This window comes from Corvus kubaryi, unplaced genomic scaffold, assembly GCF_017639235.1.
Source record: "Corvus kubaryi isolate FWS band 111438036 unplaced genomic scaffold, C.kubaryi_AGA036_p1.0 37300, whole genome shotgun sequence".
Classification (NCBI taxonomy): Eukaryota; Metazoa; Chordata; class Aves; order Passeriformes; family Corvidae; genus Corvus; species Corvus kubaryi.
In genome coordinates, this window is record NW_024581093.1 from 239,253 (window position 1) to 261,720 (window position 22,468).

At 50.0% G+C, this 22,468-nt stretch overlaps 3 protein-coding genes across 8 annotated transcripts in view; 2 read left to right on the forward strand and 1 right to left on the reverse strand.

Annotated features, from left to right (window-relative positions):
* Positions 1–65: 65 nt before the first annotated feature.
* Positions 66–4,786, forward strand: PABPN1L (PABPN1 like, cytoplasmic). Of its 2 annotated transcripts, XM_042027024.1 has the most exons (8): positions 66–153; positions 728–902; positions 1,025–1,133; positions 1,581–1,645; positions 2,090–2,196; positions 2,271–2,358; positions 2,466–2,611; positions 2,981–4,786. In XM_042027024.1, exons 1-8 carry the CDS (start codon positions 134–136, stop codon positions 3,018–3,020), a joined length of 750 nt encoding a protein of 249 aa, XP_041882958.1. In that variant the 5' UTR covers positions 66–133; the 3' UTR covers positions 3,021–4,786. The 2 variants fall into 2 exon arrangements, with proteins under 2 accessions (XP_041882958.1, XP_041882957.1); XM_042027023.1 differs by lacking the exon at positions 66–153 and having other exon boundaries at positions 524–902.
* Positions 4,787–5,466: 680 nt separating this feature from the next.
* TRAPPC2L (trafficking protein particle complex subunit 2L) lies at positions 5,467–7,916 on the reverse strand. Its single transcript, XM_042027025.1, has 5 exons — positions 7,817–7,916; positions 7,101–7,273; positions 6,559–6,646; positions 6,373–6,452; positions 5,467–5,634 (listed from the first exon to the last, which is right to left on the reverse strand). Exons 1-5 carry the CDS (start codon positions 7,847–7,849, stop codon positions 5,589–5,591), a joined length of 420 nt encoding a protein of 139 aa, XP_041882959.1. The 5' UTR covers positions 7,850–7,916; the 3' UTR covers positions 5,467–5,588.
* GALNS (galactosamine (N-acetyl)-6-sulfatase) overlaps positions 7,894–22,468 on the forward strand; it is a 41,741-nt gene continuing 27,166 nt past the window's right edge. For 3 of the 5 annotated variants that reach the window (XM_042027019.1, XM_042027020.1, XM_042027021.1), the window contains exons 1-9: positions 7,894–8,028; positions 10,343–10,466; positions 11,660–11,734; positions 12,679–12,781; positions 14,923–15,066; positions 15,962–16,028; positions 16,134–16,261; positions 16,986–17,125; positions 18,282–18,385. In XM_042027019.1, the coding sequence (XP_041882953.1) occupies positions 7,933–8,028; positions 10,343–10,466; positions 11,660–11,734; positions 12,679–12,781; positions 14,923–15,066; positions 15,962–16,028; positions 16,134–16,261; positions 16,986–17,125; positions 18,282–18,385 (981 nt within the window). In that variant the 5' untranslated portion in view covers positions 7,894–7,932. Of the gene's footprint in view, positions 8,029–10,342; positions 10,467–11,659; positions 11,735–12,678; positions 12,782–14,601; positions 14,728–14,922; positions 15,067–15,961; positions 16,029–16,133; positions 16,262–16,985; positions 17,126–18,281; positions 18,386–22,468 lie in introns of those variants that run through there. The other 2 variants (XM_042027018.1, XM_042027022.1) reach the window with 2 other exon arrangements.

Consider the following 22,468-nt stretch of genomic DNA (forward strand, 5'->3'; position numbering starts at 1 on the left):
CTGGGGGGCGGGGCCTGGCGCGCGCCCCGCCCTGATTGGCCGCTGACGTGTGAAAGCGGCGCGCGGGCGCGAGGGCCGCTCGTGGTGGCGGGAGAGCTGCACGTGGTCCTCGCTTCCGCCGGCCGCGCGCAGCATGTTCGGGGCCCGGGGCAGGTGCGGGCGGGCTCCGGGGCTGCGGGGCGGGCACGGCCCCCCCGGACACGGCCCCCCCGGACACGGCCCCCCGGACACGGCCGCCGCGGCTCCCCGGGCTGCAGCGGGATAGGCTTCCCGCTCACGGGTGGGCGAGCTCGTTCTCCTGGGGTAGGGCGTGTCCCTCTGTGAGCCCCTCGGGGGCTGGGAGGGTGCGGCTCTGCCGTCGCTGCGGGAGGCAGAGCTCCCAAGTTGCTCTCTCTCTTTACAGCCGTGTCCTGCGGCCTCTCTCCCTTCCCTTCCCTACCAGCCGGCCGCGTGGCCCTGGGGGTTTTTTTCCACTTTGGGGCAGCTGCTTCCAGGTCCCTTGTGCAGCCCCGGTGAGCTGGGAAGTGACTCAGTATGAACTGGGCACCTTTTGGTTGTACTTTGCAGGTCTGGGGTTTTGCAGCACAGAGAACAAGCTGCATTAATGTCACCTGTTCATCCTTGTGGTGGAAACACCCTGAAAACCTTCGCCTGGCTGAGGCTGTGCTTTAGCTTCCATGTTACATGGGTGTTTGTTAAATGCCTTTTTACCCCTTGTCCTACCCAGTCCTTTCTTCCTGGACACTTCAGAGATCTGGTGGCAAGACCCACCGTCCCTGGAAGCGGAGCTGGCATCCTGGGACATGGCAGAGGTGGCGTCTGTGTGTAAGGCAGCAGATGAGAGCTCAGATGTGAGCCCCCAAGAGGGGAACAGCACAAAGGAGCTGGGTGTTCTGGACCCGGTGAGTGCCTGCCTGGATGGGGAACCAGTTTTCCCTGGTGCCCAAATGAAATGGGGAACTTTTTACACCTGGGGTGTCCCTGCTCCGTGTGCTGCTCGTGCTATTCTTGTTTTGGGATTCAGGAGCTGGAGGCCATCAAAGCCAAACTGCGGGAGATAGAGAAAGAGGATGAGAGGTTGAAGGAGCTGCAGCTGGAAGCTGAGAACCACCTGTTCATGAGCTCAGAAGCAGGTATGGGTTGTTGCTGGGTGCTGTTCTCCCTCCCCAGGGACACCTCTGGGGCACAGGGTGACAATTGGAGCCCAGAGTATTTGGCTCTGCCTCTCTGGGCACCTGGGACTGGACACATAAGGTGGGTGAGGGGGGTCCCAGGCCTGGTGTGATGCTAATGCACCTTCTGTCAGCTCTTACCTTCTACCTGTGTGGGCCCAGATGCAGTAAATTAATTTAATTGCATTTAATTCAATTGAATAATTGAGTTTAGCACCAACAGCCCCAGTAGAGGAGTCACTGTGAAGAGGGGCAAGGGCATGGAGGAGGAGGCAGCAGTGAGAGGACTGGGATACACCTGGATGTGACCAGGGACCTGAGGAGCTTTGCAGTGTATCAGCTCAGTGGTGGCTGTGCTGGGAACAGACAGATGTCCCTCTGTCTGTGACCAATCCCTTCTCTCCACAGCTCTCTTCCCACTGACGACCAAGGAGAAGGTGGAGGCTGACCAGCGTTCCATCTACGTGGGCAACGTAAGTGGGAGCCCTGGAGCAGAGCCCTTCCTGCTGCTCAGTGCCCAGCTGAGCGTGTGTCCCAAATGCCTGGCATGGGGCCCATCTGCCCCCCACCACAGCCTGCCTGTTCCCATCCCAAGTGTGTTTCTCCTCTGCCCAGCCCAGCCTGGGAATGTGGCTCAGCATCTGCCACTTGCAGCTCATCTCTTGCAAGTGTCAGCTCCCCAGAAGCCCCTGGAAGCCGCGGGTTGTGTGGTGTGGCCTGTTCCCTCAAAGCAGGGCAGGCTGTCTCTTGGATTTGTATGTCCAGGTGGCAGCACTCATCTGGGAGGGTCCCCTGGCCCTCAGGAGAGGCTGAAGCTGTGGTGAGGAGGTGTGAGCGGGGCCAGCTGGGCCCTTTGCCTCCCGTGGTGGGGTGTGGATCCCTCACTCACGAGCTGGGGGTGGGGACTGTCGTTGCAGGTGGATTACGGGGGCACAGCCGAAGAGCTGGAGTCTCACTTCAACAGCTGTGGGCACATCAACCGGGTCACCATCCTCTGTGACAAGTTCTCGGGCCACCCTAAAGGGTCAGTGCTGTGGGCAGGGCGGGGATGGGGTCTCCAGGGTGTCCCTGGGCTGTGCTCACACCGTTCCCTCACAGCTACGCCTACATCGAGTTCGAGGAGCAGAGCTCCGTGAAGGCTGCAGTGGAGCTGGACGAGAGCGTGTTCAGGGGCCGTGTCATCAAGGTGAGAGCTGGGGGAGGCCCCGGGGGGCTGCCCCCACCCCATTCCCAGCCCTGGGTGCCTGTGGCTGTGCCGAATCCCAGCTCCAGCAGCCCCTCCCCACCTTCCAGGTGCTGCCCAAGAGGACCAACATGCCCGGCATCAGCAGCACCGACCGCGGGGGCTACCGGGGCTACTTCCCCACGCGGGCGGGGCTGGGCCGCTGGGGAGGCTACTACGGGGGGCAGCAGCCCAGGGTGCGAGGGAGGACCTACAGGTGAGTCCCTGGGCGTGGGGGCTCCTCAGGTGTGGAGCAGGATGTTCCTGGGATGGGGTTCCCTGCTCTGTGTCTCAGCTTTGCCCCTCCCACCCTGGCATGGCTGGGAGGATGGAGAAGGGCTCTGGCAGGAAGGAACAGCTGGAAACCTGGAGTTGTTACCCTGTCCCTGCAGGAATTCAGGGAGTGGTGGGTGGGCATCACGCTGCCAGCCTGAGCAGTCCCAGAGCTGTGCCTGGCTTTGGGGCTCCCCTGGTTTTGGGGGTGTAGCCCGGGGTAGCTGTGCAGGAGGGGAGGAACCCTTGGAAGGGTGAAGGAGCAGGGAGCAAATGCCCCTGTGCTTCAGGATGTTGGTTTTGTTCTGTTTAGGGGTCGGGCAAGGCTGGTGCCTTGGTATTTTCCATACTAGAAAAGGCTGGACTGCCTGGTGATGCCGATGGGACTGAAACAAGGAGATGGGATTGGAGAGATTTAAAAATATGCCTATGGAAGCCAAAAAACAGATTAATTTTAAAAATGCCATCTGCCTGGCTGTGAGGATTACTGATGAGCCCTGTGCTGGGCTGCAGGAGGGAAGATGGGGTCTGCTCCAGCCTGCGAGCATCCCAGGAGAGCTCATCCCACCTCAGCTGTGCCCCGGGGGGTTGCGTTTGTGTGGAGAGCAGGCTTATTGCAGAGAACACAGTCCTGGGAAGGGACGAGCCCTCCCAGACCATCAAGTCTCCTTCTTTATCCCGTGGAAAAGGGCTGTCCTGGATCCTGGAGGGTTTGGTTTGGCTCCTGGCTCGCTGGATGCCCTCCATGCCACTGCTTGGCTGTGAACTTCCCTCAGCTCTTCCTACAGCAGCTGGATGCTGCCTTCTCCTAAGGTTCTAAAATCTTCTTTCTTTCCCAAATGAGTGGAGAAAGTTTTGGGTTGCAGCTCCAGATCCGATTGCTGGGGAGCTTTTCCTTCACCAGCCCTGTGGATGTGACCTTTCCCTTGGGAAGAAGGTGGAGCTTGATGTGGTTTGGGTCTGGTTTTTAGCTCGTTGTGTTTGTACATCCAGGATAGGGAAAAAGTATCCCTGGTTCCTCTGGAAGCCTCTATCTCTGGTAGTTGAACAAGACCTGGGTCTCGCAAAACCCTGCCCTTTTTTAATTTGCGTGTTAGCAACCCCCTCTTCCCTCCCTCCTGCTTTTATTCCAGAGCTCCAGGAATCAAAGGGTGCTGCCAACTCCTCATTTGACTTTATTTCTCGTAGTAGCAGCATTGCAAAATCACCTTCACTGGTGCAAATTTAGTCTGGTCTTTCTTTCTATTCCCACCACCATTCCTGCTCTGGAGTCACTTTGGGGATGGTGTGAGCCCAGCTGGATGCTCAGGACCAAAGAGCACCACCAGAGCTGGCTGCCAGGCAGGAAGGTTCCTGGCTCTTCCCTTTCTGCTGATTTTATGCTCATGAGCTCTGAAGCCACGTGTTTTTAAAGGAGGAACTTTGTGTTAGAAGAGGCAGGCTGGGAACCCCAGCAGACAGCATTCCAGGGGGAAGTTCTGCATGGGAATGGGTTTTATTATGTAATTCTCCCACTAATCTTTCAGGATCCTTGGTTAGGATTCTTCTAACCCAGATGCAACAGATGCAACCGACTCCTAAAGCAGCTTTTCACAGCTCAGGGGCATTGCCAGGCTAAAAATCCCACTGATTTTTTTTTTTTTATTTCCTTTTAAGATCTCTGGAATTTTTTTTTTTTTTAAGCTTGAGGCCTTAACTCTTCATGTTGTGTTGATGTTGTGCTCAGTGCTGCTGAGGCTGACCTTGTTTTGAGCTACCCTTAGGCTTAGACTATAAACCAGCTTTTTCTAGGGCTTCTGTTTGATAGGATTATGATTTTTTTGAAACTTACTTTTTAATAAAAATCTACTTTGGGGTGTTTGGACTCTCTTGTGGAACAGGCAACACAGAGCTCCTGTTTCTGTGTGTGAAAACAGCCAAGATTTTTAGATGAAAATGTTTGAGGATAGCAGTGCACAGCTGTGCCTTGTGGAGATGTGGTGGGAGAGGCTTGAACCTCCCAAGATTTTCCAGGTGGTTGTTGATGAAATGTACTTAAGTTCTTGTTGAGAAAGTATTTGTAATTGTTACTTTTATTAACTGTTTTTTATTTTTAAAATAAATGATCCTGCTGTGTGAACTTCATGTCTGCTTGTGGCTTTCTCCAGGCTCCTGGGATCCCCTGGAGCTGGGCAGCTTTGTTGTTTTTAGCTGGTTTGTGTGGTTTTTAACTGATGAGGTGCTTGGAGTAGAGGTGTGTGAGAAGCACTGAGCAGCTGCTCAGTGCCTGCTCCTGCTTGCATCTCCTCTGCTGAACCTGGAGTGCTGGAGCTGGGATGCTTTTCCAGTGCAATTTATGCTTTATTCCATTTAAATACCTGCTGCTGATTTGGGAGTCTTTAATTAGAACAGCAGGGAGCTGCAGGGGAGGAGATGCTAATAGAGATTAATTTGGGATGAGCCAGGCAGCTGTGCAATCCTGATGGCTTAATCTGTGGCTGGATTGGGTGGATTTATTCCAGCTGCTCTACCGGTGCTGGGGGTCACTGTGGAGTGTGTCTGGATGAGGTGCAAAGTGATAACAGCAAACTCAGTCACCCAGGAAGGGAAGCTCCTGGAAAGGTTTGGGTGGGAAGGGACCTTGGAGCTCCTCTTGTTCCACTGGGACTTGGAGCAGCCTGGAACAGTGGAAGGTGTCCCTGCCCATGGCAGGGGGTGGGATGAGATGGCTTTAATGTCCCTTCCCACCCAAACCATTCCATGATTCTGTGATTTCTCTGCTATGCTCAGGTTTGCTCGAGTACAAATCCAGGCAAACCCTGCAGGTGTCACGTTTATTTTACACAGAATAGATTTAAGTTATGAGACAGAATGGAATATTTACAGCACTGCAGGCACGCTCCTGCACACAGGGAATGTTTCCCAGGGGCATGGGAAGGGGTTCAGCACACCTGCATCATCATGGAGTTCACCATGGTATCAAAAGCCCTGGAGAGGGAAATAAACACAGATTATTAAAGGAAGCAGCTCAGTGTGCACAGCAGAGCTTTTGTAACAAAACCACTTTCTCACCCTGCCTCTGCCTGGCTTTCCCTAAGCTGGACACAGGGTTTTACTCTTTACAGCACAGGCTGTTGAGGGATTAATGATTTTAATTAAGCTGAGGTAAGGACAGGTCTCACCCTGGCTGCAGCCCTGTCTCTGTGAAGTATGGAAGTTGTTCTTGCCAAGGCCATAGAAACTCCCAATTCCCTGTGAGATTACAATGGGAATGGGGGACACTGGCCCTCCCTCACACACAGGGAATTCCATGTGCTGAATGTTTGTCCCCACCCAAGGATAAACCCTGGACAAGGGCTGTTCACTCTTTACCCTGTTCAACTTAACTGGATTTTAATACAATTATTAAGTTTGCAAAAGACCTCTAAAATCATCAAGTCTGTTTTCAGGTAGTTTTTTCTCCCAAAAAAATACATTTTCTTGACTTAATGTTTGTAACACCAGTTCTGGGGTGGGAGTGAGAGTTCAGTAGAATTTTTTATGACACCCTCAGTTTTTTGTGAGGCAGCAATGACCCAAACCCAGCATCACTGTTCTCATTAAGGCACTTGGAGCATGCACACCTGAGCTGGCCAGCCACAGGGTTGGTCCTGTTGCATCAGAGGTACCCTGAAAGTTCCAGAAAGGTGGCAAAGAGATGGAGATCCATGTGGACAACCCACTCACCTGGAATGGATCCTGTCCCCAGGGTTATAGAAAGGGTTACACATGATGTCAGTGTAGGAACTGTGCAGCTTTCGGAACATCTGAAAAGGGAATGGAGGTGAGTTCATTAAGTTTTTGTTTCTCAGCACTTCTTGAGTAGCTGGAAGGAGCAAACCCACCGAGGTGGCTCTGCTTTGGTGCACTCACACTGCGGATCTCGTTGTCCCTCAGGGCCGTGTTGGAGGAATCCACCACCATGACGAACTTCACCTTGGAGTTGGTCACGTAGCCGTACCTGGGCAGGGGTTAAGGATGTGCTTCTCACACAGCAGGGCCTGGCAAAGCCACTAAACCAGGCTGGAATGTGCCCAAAGAGACAAGCTTTGGAAACATGAGGGAACTTCCTCATGAGGGGCAGACACAGAGCTGTTCTCTGTGTGAGCAGGGACAGCACCCAGGGAGTGGCTGGAGCTGGGTCAGGGCAGGATCAGGTTGGAGATCAGGGAAAGGTTCTTCCCCCAGAAGGTGCTGGGCACTGCCCAGGCTCCCCAGGGAATGGGCACGGCCCCGAGGCTGCCAGAGCTCCAGGAGCGTTTGGACAGCGCTGCCAGGGATGCCCAGGGTGGGATTTGGGGTGCCTGTGCAGGGCCTGGGGTTGGATTGATGGTCCTGTGGGTCCCTTCCAGCCCAGGATATTCTGTGATTAAACTAAACCCACAATGGCCTGGCCAAAGGCGTGACAAAGATACACCTTGTAGTCTTCAGTGGGGTAGAGGAGCCCCAGGTACAGCTCCCTCTGGTCCACCAGGGCTTTGCCCATGGCTGAGATCTTCTCATCCACCACATCCAGGGAGGTGTGCACGGTGTAGTGGAACTTCAGCTCGTTCTCCGTGGGGACGCTCCGGATGTACAGCGGGTAATTCTGGGGGCAGAACGAATCACACGCACTGGGATCTGCTGCTGGCAGAGCGATTTAACCATTGTGTTTCACAGCACGGCCCCCTTCCCACGCTGCAGCACCTCCGGAGCACAGCTGTCCCCACGGCAGGAGAATCATGTGCACAGGCATTGCACCAGGCTCAGGTCTCCCTGCTCCCCTGTCCCCTTGTCCCAGCAGGGCCTGGACCCAGCTCTTCTCAAGGGAAACTCCTCTCCTCTCCCTCACACTGTGCCTGTGCCGGCTGCCCCAGCCCTTCTGCTCCTGCCCAGCCCATTTCACCGCAGTGTCCGCCCCACTCCCGCTGTATCTGCTCTCTTCTGCTCCCCTCACCCCTCTCCAGACCCCACAACCTGACACCCCGCCCATTCCCCTCTCCCCTCACAACCTCACCCGGCCCCACATCCCAGGTCCCGCTCAGACCCTAAAAACAGAGCCCCAGCCCCTCTCCCCTCACCCTTCCCCAGACCCCACTGCCCCGCCAGGCCCGCCGTTCCCCTCAGCCGGCCCCGGCCGCGCCGCCCGCACCTCCTTGGCGATCACGGCGATGCACACCGCCATCTTGGCCCGCCCCTCCCGCCGGTCACGTGCGGCGCGCGCGCCGGTCACGTGCGGCGGTCAGGCGGCGCGCGGGCCCGGTTGCCATGGCGAGCGCGGCGCTGGGGCCGCTGTGCCTCTGCTGGGTGCTGGGCCCCGCCGCCGCCGCCGCCCCCAACATCCTCCTCCTCCTCATGGACGATGTGAGTGGGGGACCCTCGGGGGCTCCCCGGGGAGTCCCGGTGGGTGGCGGGGGGGTGGGAGGTGGTGTCGGCCCGGGGGAGTCACCCCGAGGGGGGTGTGAGGGATCTGGGCATCGCCCTGGTGAGGGGACACTGTGGGAGCTGGGCATGGGCGGGCTGGAGAAGGGGAGGCTGGGAGGGGATCCCATCAGGGGGTGTCAGAGGATAGTGCCAGGCTCTGTTCAGTGGTGCCCGGCGACAGCAAGAGGAGCCACGGCCACCAACTAAAACACGAGAAGTTCCACTTGAACACGAGGAAGAACCTCTGTCCATGGAGGGCGGCAGAGGCCTGGAGCAGCTGCCCAGGGAGGGCGTGGGGTCTCCCTGTCTGGAGACATTCCAGTCCCACCTGGGCGTGTTCCTGTGCCACCTGCTCCAGGTGCCCCTGCCTTGGGCTGGATGATCTCCAGAGCTCCCTTCCAACACTAATGGTTGCTGATCACAAGGAGGGGGTTGGTGGCCTCCTGAAAAACTAAGCAAGAGGAAAAGTAATTCTACTCATTTGGGCTCTCTGAACTGGGAAAAAAAAAAGGCAATAAATTGTTAAGGAGCAGAAATAATCACAGATTTATTTCTAACTCAAAGTCTTTTCAATTTTGCACCCTTGGCCACACGGATAAGGAAATATATTCCTTTCCAATGCGTTCAGGTCGCTGCCATCTTCCTGGTTTGCTTCTCTCCTAACAGTTTTCTGTCACCTTCCAGCTGTGTTTGTGGTGGAAATGTGTTTGTTGCTGTTGGAAGCTCCCCAAGGAGCTCACAAGGGTGGGCAAACCCTTCCCGCCTGTTTGCCAGTTTATCCTGCTTGTTGTTTCCGTGGTGTTCCTATACTCCTGAGCAGGATAATCACCTGCTTTTCCAGCCACTTGAGCCTCTGGAAGGGTCTGCCCAGGGAGGTTTGGAGGTGTCCAAGGAAGGCCTGGACATGGCACTCAGTGCTCTGGGCTGGGGACAAGGTGGGGGTTGGGCACAGCTTGGACTTGGAGTGTTTTCCAACCTCGGTGATTCTGTGATCTCAGTTTTCCATTCAGGAATATTTCCCCCTCCCAAGCTGGCATTTGTAATTTTCCAGAGGAAAGCTCTTTGGGACAGTGATTCTCCCGCTCTGGAAGCGTTGGTACAGCACGAGGCACAGCTCCTGTCTGGAGCTTCTGTGAACTACTGATTTATGTAATATGTTCATTAGAAATACATCTCCCTGCTTTTTTTTCCCCTTGATCCTCTGGGACTCCGTGGAATTAGAGCAACGTGAGATTCTTTTTGTCTTTCTTCCTTGATGATAAAGCAGCAGAAGAAAGAAACTGGGGCTAAATCCATTGTATCCGTTTTAATTCCACATCCCAGTGTCAGGCATTTAATTGTTCCTTAACTCAGAATGTAGCTCTGTGACAATTTTCTTTCCCAAACTAATGGCACCAGATGGTTTCCTAGGGATCTGGGTACATCCCACCGTGTGCATGCATGGCTCACGGGACACACACCTGGATCAAAGGAATCGCTTGCCTTTGCTAAAGCACAATAGAACCCCCAGCACCTGGGGTGCCTAATGGCTCATTAAGCTGCTCCCTTCTAGAACCTTCTGCCTGAAGCTGTGCTTTTCCCAGTAATGAAATTTTCAGCAGTGAGCACAGACACCGTGGTGGGAATTTTATGGTTCTCCTGGCGTGTGACCCCTCGGAATTAGGAGGAAGAACAGGGTGAAACCACAGTCCTGCAGATAAGCACAGTGACATGTGATGCCTCTGGCAGATTCCTCTGGCTTTTAAAACACTTCCTTGCTTTTCCTGCAGTGCTGCTTTTGAGTTCAGACCTTTTCCTTGTGTTTCTAGTTCTGCAGAGGGATAGATCCAGGGGCTGAGGTGGAATCCTGGGGTCCAGCACAGACACGTGGGCAGGGACTGAAGGCTCAGACGTGGCAGCTGCACAGCCCCGAGTAAATCATGTGTAACTTCCTCTTCCCCCTTGCTCTGGGCGTGCCTCAGGCCTCTGAGTAAGAGTAAAGGCACTGGGCTTCTTGCAAGTGCTTTTGGTACCTGTTAACAAGTCATTTAATGCCGTGTGTGCCTCAATTTCCCACCTGCCAGGGAAAAGTGCAAGAGTTCCCTGCTCCACAGGGTTGGCAGAGATCATTTTTGTCCCATTTGTGAAGTCTTCAGTAGGGAGATGAGTGCTGTAAAATTTTATAAGTTAAGGGATACAGTAAAAGTGTTATGTGGGCCCAGAAACGTGGCTGTGGAGAAGGACTTTGACATCTTCTGGTGTGTTCCTTTTACAGATGGGCTGGGGGGATTTGGGAGCTTTCGGAGAGCCTTCTAAGGAAACTCCTAACCTAGACCAGATGGCTGCAGAAGGGATGCTTTTCCTGGATTTTTATACTGCCAACCCCCTCTGCTCTCCCTGTAAGTAAACTGGAGTTTGAACCGTGTAAGCATGAGAAACATCTTCCTCTGAGAAGTTTGGGGTGTTTGCCAGCCTCTGACATGAATCAACAACCCAACCAGTGATTGCCTTCAAGCCAGAGATTAGATTTGCTGCTTTGATCTTGCCTTTTGCTCCCCTTTTATTTATGTTTGGATTGGAAAACCGACAGTTTTCAGTTCATACAAAGCACTGGTTCAGTGATCAGTCCAGCTAAAGGATTTTTATCCCATTTCAGTTCAGTATTCCAGCCCTAGTCATTGCATTTTTTTCATCTTTCTCATTGTGGGTTAAACAAGGCAGGATCTGAACTGTTGCTGAGCATATTTGATGTGAGTCTGTTGGCTCTGGTGAGACTTTCATGCAAGGAGAGGCAGCAGTTTGTGTCCTGCTTTTGACCCTGGTGTCTTGCAAGACTCTTGGGACAGGGGCAAGAGATAAAAGGAACGTTTGGGTCTGGCAGAGGCAGATATTCTTCTCCTTATTGTTTTTTCTGTGAGGTGGTTTCTTTTTTTCCTTTCTTTTTTCCCCCTCAAACCTGGTTAGCTGCCAAGAACTGAAACAAAAATGAAGAACAGGGGCTTTTTATTTGGGCTCTCATTTAGGATAGCACTTGCCAGTGTGTTGATGATGTCCTTGCTCAGAAAAGGCATTTAAAATATGCTGAGATCCTGCTAATCCAGTGGTGGGACTGCATATACTTGAAGTTAAGCATCTGTTTAAATATTCCCTGCAGTCAGGACTTGACTTTTATTGTCAAAGCTGGACAGCTCTTTCTTTATGTTTCATGATTTTTGTTCAGTCAAGCTTGAAAGCTTAGCCTTGAGCATCTGATGAGTGTGTGCTAGGATTTCCTCTTAAATACATAATAAATATATCTCTAACTGAGATAGAAGGGTTGCTCCATTGGCTATTCAAAGTAATGACTCTTCAGTGTGGCTGATTTAATGAAGGGGCCAAATTTCACCTGCAATAACTCAAATGATGCATCAGAACCTGGCTCTCTCTGTGGCTTGTGAGAGAGGGGAGTTCTGCCAGTTTTAATGTGGGTGATTTTGTGGCTGTGACAGGAGGACACTGACACACTTCAGTCAGTGTGCTGGCCTCATCTTCCTACCATAATATTAATATTAGGCAGGGAATGGATAGAAATAAATGTTTGTGTTGTTTGCAGCAAGAGCAGCACTGCTGACGGGCCGGCTCCCAGTCAGGAATGGCTTTTACACAACGAATGGACATGCCAGGAACGGTAGGAGCCTCATTCCTGATCCCCCTTCCTCTCCTGATTTCCCTCTGTGCCTTGTAGGAGGTTTCTCTTTGGACAGAGGGGATCTTCCCCCATGGATCTTGCACCAAAAGATGACCCTGTTAAGTGCTGGTAATAAGTGTGAATTGTATTGCTTCCTCCTCTTCAAGCAGAAAACCTCCTCAAATTAAGAGGATGAACCAGGCTGGTTGATCCATTTGTTTGTGCTGGCTGAGAACTGTTTCCTCTGGGCAGGGGAATTGGGGTCTGGTGAAGGAAATTCAGGTGGGGGGTGTTAATACCCAGAGGAAGAACTGGCTGCTCACAGGTTTATTCAGCAGGCAGATTTCTATCCAGTTTTAGAGCAGCTTTCCGTCCCTCGTGCCTGTGGTGCTTCCAGGGGAGATCCCTGGGTTGATTTGGGTCCCAGAGTCACAAATGCCACGTGCTGGGACATGGTTGGGCAAGAATCAGGAGCCAGGGGTTGATTCCCAGAGCAAAGTCACAGCTGAGATGTCAGGGGCTGAGAGAGACTCTTCATTTCTTTCAGCTCTTGCAGGCTGAGTACCTTTATTGGTTATTTGATTTAGGAAAAAGCTGCCTTCATTTTAGAAAACAGAAGGCAGATTTACAACATAAAAACCACACCTAAAGCACCTGATTTTCTGTGACATCCCCCTTTCAAGGGTCTCACCTCCACTCTGGGGGGGCAGCCCCCTTTATTATTTGCCCTCATGCACAAGTGGGTGGAAACCTCCCTTTGGTCTCTCTGATTCAATTTATCCTCTCCATCCCATGGGAGGACTTCCAAGGAATGACATTGCTGGGACTCCAAACTAATTGCTTTTTCTGACCCAGTAACACTGCTTCTAATGTTAAGTAGCCATGAGCTGTTTGCTGTAATACTTTTAAGAGTCAGAAAGATATTTTTGATTTGTTTTCCACAGCCTACACACCACAGGATATAGTAGGAGGAATCCCAGATTCTGAGTTACTGCTTCCAGAGCTCCTGAAGAAAGCTGGTTACATCAATAAGATCATTGGCAAATGGTAAATTTATTTGGAGATCTCTTGCTTTGAGATTTCATGCTGTATGTGTTGGGAAGGAGCAGCAGAAAAAAACAGAATTACAGAAAAAAAACCCCTGTTTTGAAGCTCAAATGTCCAGCTTTGGAATGTGTGATGGATCTTCCCCCTGCTGGGATCAATTCCTGAGTGTTCCCATTACAAGTACTTCCATGTATCTTCATACAAAGAGTTGATGGGGTTTTATGTGTGTATTTATATTTATAAACTCCCCAACTCTGTGCTTTCATGCACACCTCACACCACTTATTTAATCAGAAAACACCAGGATATTCTGTTGGAATTTGCCTTGGGCACCTACATGATTTTTATCTTCGTCTCTTGCTATATGTTGGGTTTTTACTAATAAATGAATTCCTGTGGAAAGTAACAGGAATTTCTTTATCAGTTTCATTAACAGGTTAGAGAAGGGTGGGTTTGAATTGTGGTTGGATTCACCTGCTGGAATTGGGAGGAAAGCAAAGCACCCTAAGACAGTGAATTATTTATCAGCAGGAGAGTGGCCCTGAAGGATCAGCTCAGTGGGCTGGGTGCAATCAGCTGCAGTTCAGTGCTAATAAATGTAAATTCATACACCCAGGGAAAAGGAATAAACATGGCAAATGCAGATTGGTTCCAGTTCTTTGGAAAAAGACAGGTCTGGAAGGACCTGCAGCTGTTAGCAGGAACAGGACTAAATAGGAATGTGCAGGGCATTACTGTGCATCCAAAAACTTCTCCTGGACAGGGCTGGGAGTGATGCTGAAAAACTGGCAGTGCTACCTGCTGCCTAGAAAGGTGTAAAGAAATGCAAGGTACAGCAGTTAAAGTGGAGTCTCATCCTGGCTGCACAGAGAATTTCAAGGTTTTCCAGCAGAAAATTTTCTTATTGTTTCATCATCCCCTCTAAAAACTTTTCAGGGTATCCAGTGACAGTAAATTCCATGGTTTAATTATAAGTTTGCAATCTTCCGTGACCAGTGTGGAATTTGTTGTGTTTCATTAAATCTCAGATTTTTGTGCTGTGAGAGGCAGAGACTGACCTGCATCTCAGTCATTGTTTAATGTCTCTGAAAGTGCTCTTAGGGCTTTCTTAGAATAAGATGCTTTTCCGTCTCCCCTGTTACAGAAACAGCCAGGAATAACTTTGTATTCCCACAAATGGGGAAAGGGTGGAATCCTGCAGGTCAGGCTGGCAGTGGCAGTTACATCACAAGCTGTAATCATAGCTGGAATGATGATTATTCCTGTAATAACCCAGTTTAGAATAGCTCAGAGTAACTCCAAGGATCATTTTACTCCAGGGAATGCATTTTATGTCCTTTATGTTCAGAAAGTGCAGAGGGGGATGGCACAAAGTGGACAGGGGGCAGATGCAGGCTCGTGAGGGGAAGATGGAATGATTAAATAAACATTAAGCTACCAAGATGCTCTTTAAAGACACAGAGGATGGGTGTTCTCTGTCTTAAATGCAGGAAATGTCGATTTTGCAGTACAAAAACTGGAGATTAGAGAGGAGCTTCATCTGGAAGTTAAGGATGGAGGATTTTCAAGCTGCACAGTAGAGAGGAGCTGTCATCAGGAGTAGCTAAACGTGTTTTATGTCCACATGTGCACATAAAAACCTCATTTCGTTTCCATTCAGGTCTCTGTACCGTTTTGGCAGCGTGAGTACTCCATAAAGGGGATGAGGATGGAATGGTGCATTTCATGAGCTCTGCCTTGTGTTTTTACAGCTCAGTGGGATAAAAGGGACTTGTCGTAGATCAGAATCCTTAAGTAAAACATTATGTGCATCTCTGCAGTGGTTTGGGGCAGTGTAGTCCATGAGTGCTGATCATCAGACAGCATGGAAGAAGACACCAGTGGAAGGAAAAAATGGAAAACAGTGATTGGAGAGTAAATAAAATGGAATATAAGTGAGCACTGGGGTGAGTCTGCATGGCTGTGCTTGCAACAAGTGTGAGAGAGCTCAAGACACTGCTCTGGAGTCGTTTATGTGATTGAAGTACTTTGAGTTTTCATTTCTTAGGCAAAGACTGTGTTCTTGCATGCTGTTCTGGTGAGCTGAGTTTTTGCTTCTTTGCAGTAGAATTTTAACTGCAATCTGTTGCTTTTGTTCCCAGGCACTTGGGACACCGGCCCCAGTTCCACCCCCTGAAACATGGCTTTGATGAGTGGTTTGGATCCCCAAACTGCCATTTTGGGCCCTACGACAGCAGAGAGCGCCCCAACATCCCCGTGTACAGGGACTGGGAGATGGTTGGCAGGTAACCCAGCTCCTTGCCTGGGAGTGGGATTTTCTGGGCTCTCCCTGCTGGCATTACAGAACTGGGTGGGCTTTAAGGTTCCCTCCGTCCCAAACCGTTCTGGGATTCCGTGATTCTGTGGTTAATAAAGGTCCAAGCACCAAGACCAACCTGGAAGTTGCATGTGGACAGTGTAGGGATGTGGAGCTGCCCTCCCAGAGCTGTTTGCTCATCCCTGGCACCCTGAAGGCTTCCTGTGAGGATTTCACTGCACTCTTGGAAGCTGCTCCCATTCTGTACTGAAAGACCTCTTTGTTCCTTCTCTTCCTGTTTGGAATAACATTTTGTGTGTTTGCATAACTCCGTTCCGTGTTCCCAGTCTGTGCCCTTCTTGTCCATTCATTTTTCACTCTGGTATCATCTCATTTCACTGCTGTTACTCCCCTGAGCACTTCCCCAGGTCCTTCTCTGCTTTACTGGTGGCTAAAGGTCCCTCTAAAATAATGTTTCCAAAGCATTCCCAGGTTCTGCTTCCAGGATTTCTCTGTTTCACTGAAAGTTGTTCTGTACTTCTGAATTTTTATTCACATTCTGCCCAGCTCTCTATGAAGCACCATGAGATTTTTAAGCATTTTGCCCCTTTTCTAACAGCTTAACAGCAAAAGGCCAGTCCCTCAGGTTTGTCCAAAACTTGAAGTCATTAATTTGGATCAAGCTGTGTCACCACTTTCTCCCGTAAGAACAATTATGGTGACATATTTTTCACATCTGGAGAGAGTTTGCTGAGTGTTGACTGTGACTTGTTTGTCACCTCCTTACACAGGGAAGAAATTCCTTAAAAGGGGAAAAAATCCATTTTGTGATGTTTATTCCTTAGGATTGATTTTTTTCCCTCTCTGATTCCTTTTATCTTAAGATACTATGAGGATTTCAAAATTGATCTGAAGACAGGTGAAGCCAACTTGACTCAGCTCTACCTGCAGGTACTATTTTAGTGCTGGCTTCTCAGCCAAGGTGACTTTATGCTTTTGTTTTTTTGGAGAGATTTCGACAGCAGAGGATAAATTCATTTTTATTGTTGTTTACAGGAAGCTCTGGATTTTATTAGCAAGCAGCAGGCCAGCCAGCAGCCATTCTTTTTATACTGGGCAATTGATGCTACCCACGCTCCTGTTTATGCCTCCAAACAGTTCCTGGGCACGAGTCAGAGAGGGCTGTAAGTCCTGCTTTTGGGGACATTGGTTTGTTGGGGTTGTTGTAATTAATTCCTCGTGCTGCTGGAACAGGCAGCCTAAGCAGAGTTCTAGATCCAAGGGGATGGATCACTCCTCAAGTGTGTGTGTGTGTGCTGAAATGCATTATTTGCTTGGATTGTTCTTCCATAATTTGGCTTTAATCTGAACTGCAGATCATGTGACCCCAGGGGGAGGAGGGGGGCTCTAAGCTCCTTTGCCAGTTGTGTGAGGAGTGAAATGCTGTCTGTGGCACAGATGATTTTTTAGAAGGCTTTTGTATGATTAGTGCCTGTTTTAAAAGCCTATAAATCAGACCAGCAAACAGGAAAGCACTCCTAAAAGTGCAGTTTGGAGGAGGCAAAGAGCTCTGTAGACACTGGGAGTGTTGCTTCAAAGAGTTTCTAACCATAAGGAAAACGATGTTGTTACCTCCCAGTCTGTGGCAAGGTGGTTTGCCTCTGTTTGTGAATTTTATGCCTGAATTTCTCTGTCCAAGAGGGGCTCACACCTGAGCAAACTCTGACCCTCAATACCCCAGAGGGGCTGCTCTCTGCAGGTCAGAGACACAAGTTTGCAGTGGCAGCAGAAAACCTGATGCATGAGAAGGATTTCTGCAGCACAGCTACAAATTAAGTCCACTGAACACATTGTGCTGACCCTTTTTTTTTTGCTGCTTTGAGTGTTTTGCATCTCCTTTTGCCCCAGGTATGGGGATGCTGTGAGGGAAATTGATGACAGCGTTGGGAAAATCCTGAACCACCTCCAGCAGCTGGGGATCAGTGAGAACACCTTCGTGTTTTTCACCTCTGATAATGGGGCTGCTCTCATTTCAGCTCCCAAACAAGGTGAGGCTCAGCTGAACAAACCTGGGCTTGGCAAATCAAGGCTTAACTCTCTCTCTATGAGAAGAAAAAAAAAAACCTGTGTGGGGGGTCTGTGTTATGAGTTAGGAGAAGCCTCAAAAGACAGAGTGTTTATGTTTAGAGTAATTTATGTTCAGTGCTTCTGGTCACTGCTGGAGGAGGTGTCCTTGGCCAAATGGAATTTTTCCTGCCCCAGTGTTGCTATTACCTGTGTGTATTTGCACTGTCAGGGAGGGAATATTCTGTAATTTATTTGGAACCAGGCTCAGTAACTTAGCAGGGTGTTTACTCTGCATCTGCCAAATGCATATTTCAGCCTTCTGAGCAATTACAGAGCGTTCAAGAGTCTCTCATTCTTTAGCTCTCATGAAAAATATCAAGAAGAGAAATGATTTTTTGTTACCTCACGAGTTTTCTTTTGTTCAAGTGAGGGTTTTTCTGGAAAAAATCACTGCAAATTGACTTTAGAACCTGCTCTCTCCTCTTTGGAGGCAGACTTGTCTTGTGGTTATTGAACCACAGAGCAGGGAGTAACCTGAGTTCTGATTTCAGCTGGCTTTGACTTTGTGTGACCTGGAGTCAGTCATGAGACTTCCCTGGTTGTTCCTGAGCTCCAAGGTTGGGTTAAAACTCCAGATATTCCTGCAGAGCTCTGGCCATCTCTGAGAGTGATTCAGGAAATGCAGGATTATTTTTCTCACTCTTATACCTTCCTCTAATATTGTTCCGGTACTTTAAAATTGAAAATCATTATGAAAAAAAAGCTATTTCTGCCTGAAAATGTCAGGTTTGGTTACAGACAGCAGTTAACACCCCTAGAGGGAAGAACACCAGTGAGGTATTTCCTGTTTGTTGGGGGTTTGTTTTTCACTTGGTTGTTGATAGCAAGGTGTGTTTAACTTTCTCCCTGTGCTGAAAAGACACTCCTAAAATTTCATCACAAATGGATATTGAAAAAAAAACCCCAAAAACACAACACAACAAACAAGGAAATAATGACAAAAAACCCAACTCTGGTCATGTTGTTTGAAGAAGCAGCCATGCAGAAATGAGAATTCATTTAAAACCAACCTGGGTGACAGTGTCCTTTTGAAATGCTGGTATTTTGTGGGCTTTAAGGCTGCTTTTCTGTCCCTAGGAGGAAGCAATGGGCCTTTCCTGTGTGGCAAACAAACCACCTTCGAGGGTGGCATGAGAGAGCCGGCGATTGCCTGGTGGCCCGGCCACATCCCTGCAGGAGGGGTGAGTCTCTGCTTTGGGCCCTTCTCAGCAGCCTCGGGTGGACTGCAGGGAGTGGAGAGGTCCTTGCCAGGCTTGGTGGGCTTTGCTTCACGCTTTTACCATGCCCCAAGTCCAGGGGTTTGTGTAAATAAGGAGCTGCTGCTGCTGCCCCAGAAATCGGTGCCATTTTAATGCAGATTTGCATTTAGAGGGTCTGTGCTCAACTTTGCTGGGAGTACCCTGGCTCTGGTCTTGTCTTCCTGCTCTTTTTAACAAACCCTTTACTCTTCTGGACCTCAACATTTCTCATGTGTTTGAACAAATCAGAGTGTAAAGAGCAGGAATTTGTTACCCACACTCTCCATGCCCTGAGGTACCAAGTGGTTTGACTCACATCTCTCACGTTGTGCCTGATGAAAGTTCCACTCAGGGAGGCTCAGACACCACATTATTGCTGTGTGCTGCCTGCACACAAATGCAGATATGATCACTTCAAAGTAACCCCCCAGTGGCACTGCCAGCCCCCCTTGTCCCAGCTCTCATTACAGAGGGATGCAATCAATCCTGCTGCGGGCCGGGATCACAGGGATAGCACAGCCCCCTCCCCTTGCTGAGCATCTCTGAGCCCTGAAGAAAGTGATCCTTCATTAACTGGGCACCGTGCTTGAGCCTGCAGACTGTTCATAAATAAAACATTTGTCGAAGTTGCATTCCATTGGGGTGGTTTAATTGAGGCAGGCTAATGATAATTTATCATTTACATTTAGGAGGGACCATGAGGCAGCTCAGATCTGCAGCTGAGGGCAGGAGGGTGGTTTGGTTTCATTATTTTTCGAGAGTTCACCAAACCTACCAAGGATGGTTTATTATTTTTCTAATTTGAAATGAAAACAGTCTTTTTGTTTAAATTTAAACATTTCCATAAAGCCTTTGCAAGCCAAGTACAACAGCCCTGGGCTAGCAAAGGAGAACATGAAACTGCAGCTGAGTGTTTTGTTTGCTGGGTCCAAACTAAATAATGTGCTAAAAGTAAACATGCATTATAAATGGGGACGAGAAAATGCCCAAATTTAAAAATTCTTTCCATTGTAGTAACTCTGAGGATAATTAAGAACAGGAGGAGAGAGAAATCCTTGTGCCTGCTTCTTTCCTGCCTGGCTGGGACTCCTCTCCCAGGTAGTTTTTGGGAGCTGCTGCTTGAGCTCCTGGGACCAGGCATTGCTCTGCAGAGCTGTGTGTGCAGGGTGGGCTGGGCAGCTGAGCTGCAGAGCGTGCCTGGAGCTCCCACATTTTGGGAGGCACCCAAAATCCCTCCTCCACCATGCCAGTATCACCCTGAAGCACGTGCTGAGCTTTAAATCCTCGTTATCCCGGGCTCCAGCTCGAGGTGCTCCCGGTGCCAGGTGTGTGCCAGGTGTGTGCCAGGGCTCCCAGGGCTCCGTGGGGGCCTTGGGGAGCCAGTGCTGCTCTCCATGCTCAGGATGTGCTGCTTTGCTCCCAGTGTGATGCTGCTGCTCAGTAACTGTGTAATAGAAACTCACCTGTGTTTTCTGCTTGTGTTCTTGCCTTCGAGGCTCCAGCACTGCTCCCTCAGCAGCCCTGACCACAGGTGAGAGACTTGTGTCCACCACGACATTTTTGGCTTTTTTTTCTGTACCTTGCTGTAGCTTCCCCATCCTCTGGAGGAGTTTTAACTGCCCAGCCCCAGTCCTGTGCGCTCCAAGGAGCTGTAAAATGTGGGAAAGCCCCTTCAAAGTCTCTCGTTGCTCCTTCTTTTCAGGAGTTGAAGGAAACAGAGGCTTGGGAGATCTGAACTTCAGCACAGAGCTGAAGGGTCAACTCCTTCCTGCGCTGGATTTGCTCCCAGTGCAGTGGTTGTTCCTTTTGAGGAGCAAGGGAAGGGCCAGGAGCTGTTTCAGGTGCAACAACTGGAGCCAGGAAAGGAGAGCTCGTGTCTCTGGTCAGTGAAATGCAGTTATTGGGTGGAAAACTCCTTCTGCTGATGGGAATGCTCCAGGGAGACCTCACTGCAGCCTTCCAGTGCCATGGGACAAGGAGGGAAAGGGACTTTTTATATGGGCAGATAGTGCCAGGACAGGACAGAGGGAATGGCTTCCCACTGCCAGAGGGCAGGGATAGATGGGATATTTGGGAAGGAATTGTGCCCTGGGAGGGTGGGCAGGCCCTGGCACAGGGTGCCCAGAGCAGCTGTGGCTGCCCCTGGATCCCTGGCAGTGCCCAAGGCCAGGCTGGACATGGCTTGGAGCAGCCTGGGACAGTGGAAGGTGTCCCTGCCCATGGCAGGGGTGGCACTGGGTGGGCTTTAAGGTCCCTTCCAACCCAAACCATTCCATGATTCTACCTGGCAGTTGGTTAATAATTTTATTGATATAGCAGGTTGGGGTTTTTGTTTTTATTAGAGAGCACAGTGATGTGCTGAAATAAAGGAGCACCCCAGCCTAAACAGAAGAAGTGAGGGGACAGGGTGGGAGCACCTGCCAGGCTCCCTGTGGAGCTTGGGATAATTGGTGCATTTGGCTGGTTTGCAGGTTTTTGGAGGAGGAATATGCCTCAGGAGTCTGTGTTGCTCTTGGCATCAACACTCAGTGAGTTCTGGTCCCCCATCAGGAATATTTATTCACACACAAACAGCCTTGCTGCACTTCCCTCTTTGGCTCCGTTTTCCAGGTGAATTCACAACAAATCAGCGTTTCAACATTCCCCACATCACATCTGCCTTCTGGAAGGATCCAGCTGGAAAAAAAACCCCCACATATTCTGTTGGTATTTGAATCCTCCTCCTCTCTCCCCTCGCCCTCCTCCCCTTCCTCTCTCGTGCCTGCTTCCTGAAGGAGAAAAGAACATATCAACCCAAAGACAGCATTGCAACCTTTTCTTCCCTATCTCCCATGGGGCACAAATTGAAATTGAATTAGACAGGGATATCAGGTCTGCTCGCTGTGATAACTGTAAAAGGATTTTATTTAAAAACACCCTGACATTTGTTCACCCAGTTTCAAATATTTAGCTTTCCTCCTTTCCATTCCTGGCGGGGGCGACTTTATTAATTGTCGCCTTTGATTCAGAGTTAAAGCTTGAAAGCACTGATAACAGCACTGGGGACTATTTCTTCCAGCGCCGTGGCCCACAGCAAAAGGATTTCATTTTCTTAAAGACGTTGTGTGGATACTGAGAGTTTATTAAAAAGAAGGGGGGGAAGGAGGGGGGAAAAAATCCGTCCTTACGTGCGTAATACCGGCTGTTCCTCACTGATACAGCAATATCTGATCTCCCTCCGTTTATATATTATTTATTTTCTCTGGGCTGTTGCCCTCTCTGGATTTTTCTTTTTCTTTTCTTTAAAAAAAAATGAAATAAATAAAAGGGAAAGGCAGCTAGAATGAAAGAGCCCTGTTGACAGGAGAAAAATGGTAATTTTTTTATTTTTCCTCTGAAAATACTTCAAAGTTTTATATAAATATTAACCTTTTTTTTTTTTTTCCCCTTTTTCCTTCTTCAATGTGGTGCTGCAGAGCACAGATAAATCCAAGTGGCTGTGGCATGGGCATTTAATTTCCTTAAGAAGTTTTCTCTGCTTCACGGCAAAAATGTTGTCTGAGACCAGAAACGTAATTGGATGATTAAAGAGAGTCATCTACATCTGGTGCTGGTTAATAAGGGCCAGGACAAGGGGAGCGTGGTGGCCCCCCAGGATTGTCCCCACGCTCTGGATAAATGAGGTGACATTAAAGGCACGAGCCCGGGGTCAGCGATTGCCTCTTATCAAAAGATTGAGGTGCTGGGACGGAGCCACAACAGGAAAAGTGACTTTTGGATTAGATGTAGAAATTGTGAGAGCTCTGATTACAAAAGGGCTCAGCCAGGGGCTGGCTCTGGGTGTGGGGTGGGGGCAGCAGGAGGGGTCCGAGCTGCTCTTCCCTGGAGTTCTGCAGCTGGGAATGAGCCTGGCCTGAGGTGCTGGGAGCTGCTCATGCCCTGCACTCCAGCCCTGGGGAGCTGGGACTGCCCAGCCTGGGGGACCAGAGCTCAGAGGGGCCCTCAGCCATGTCCATGTGCAGGGAGGGGACAGAGGGGACCTCAGCC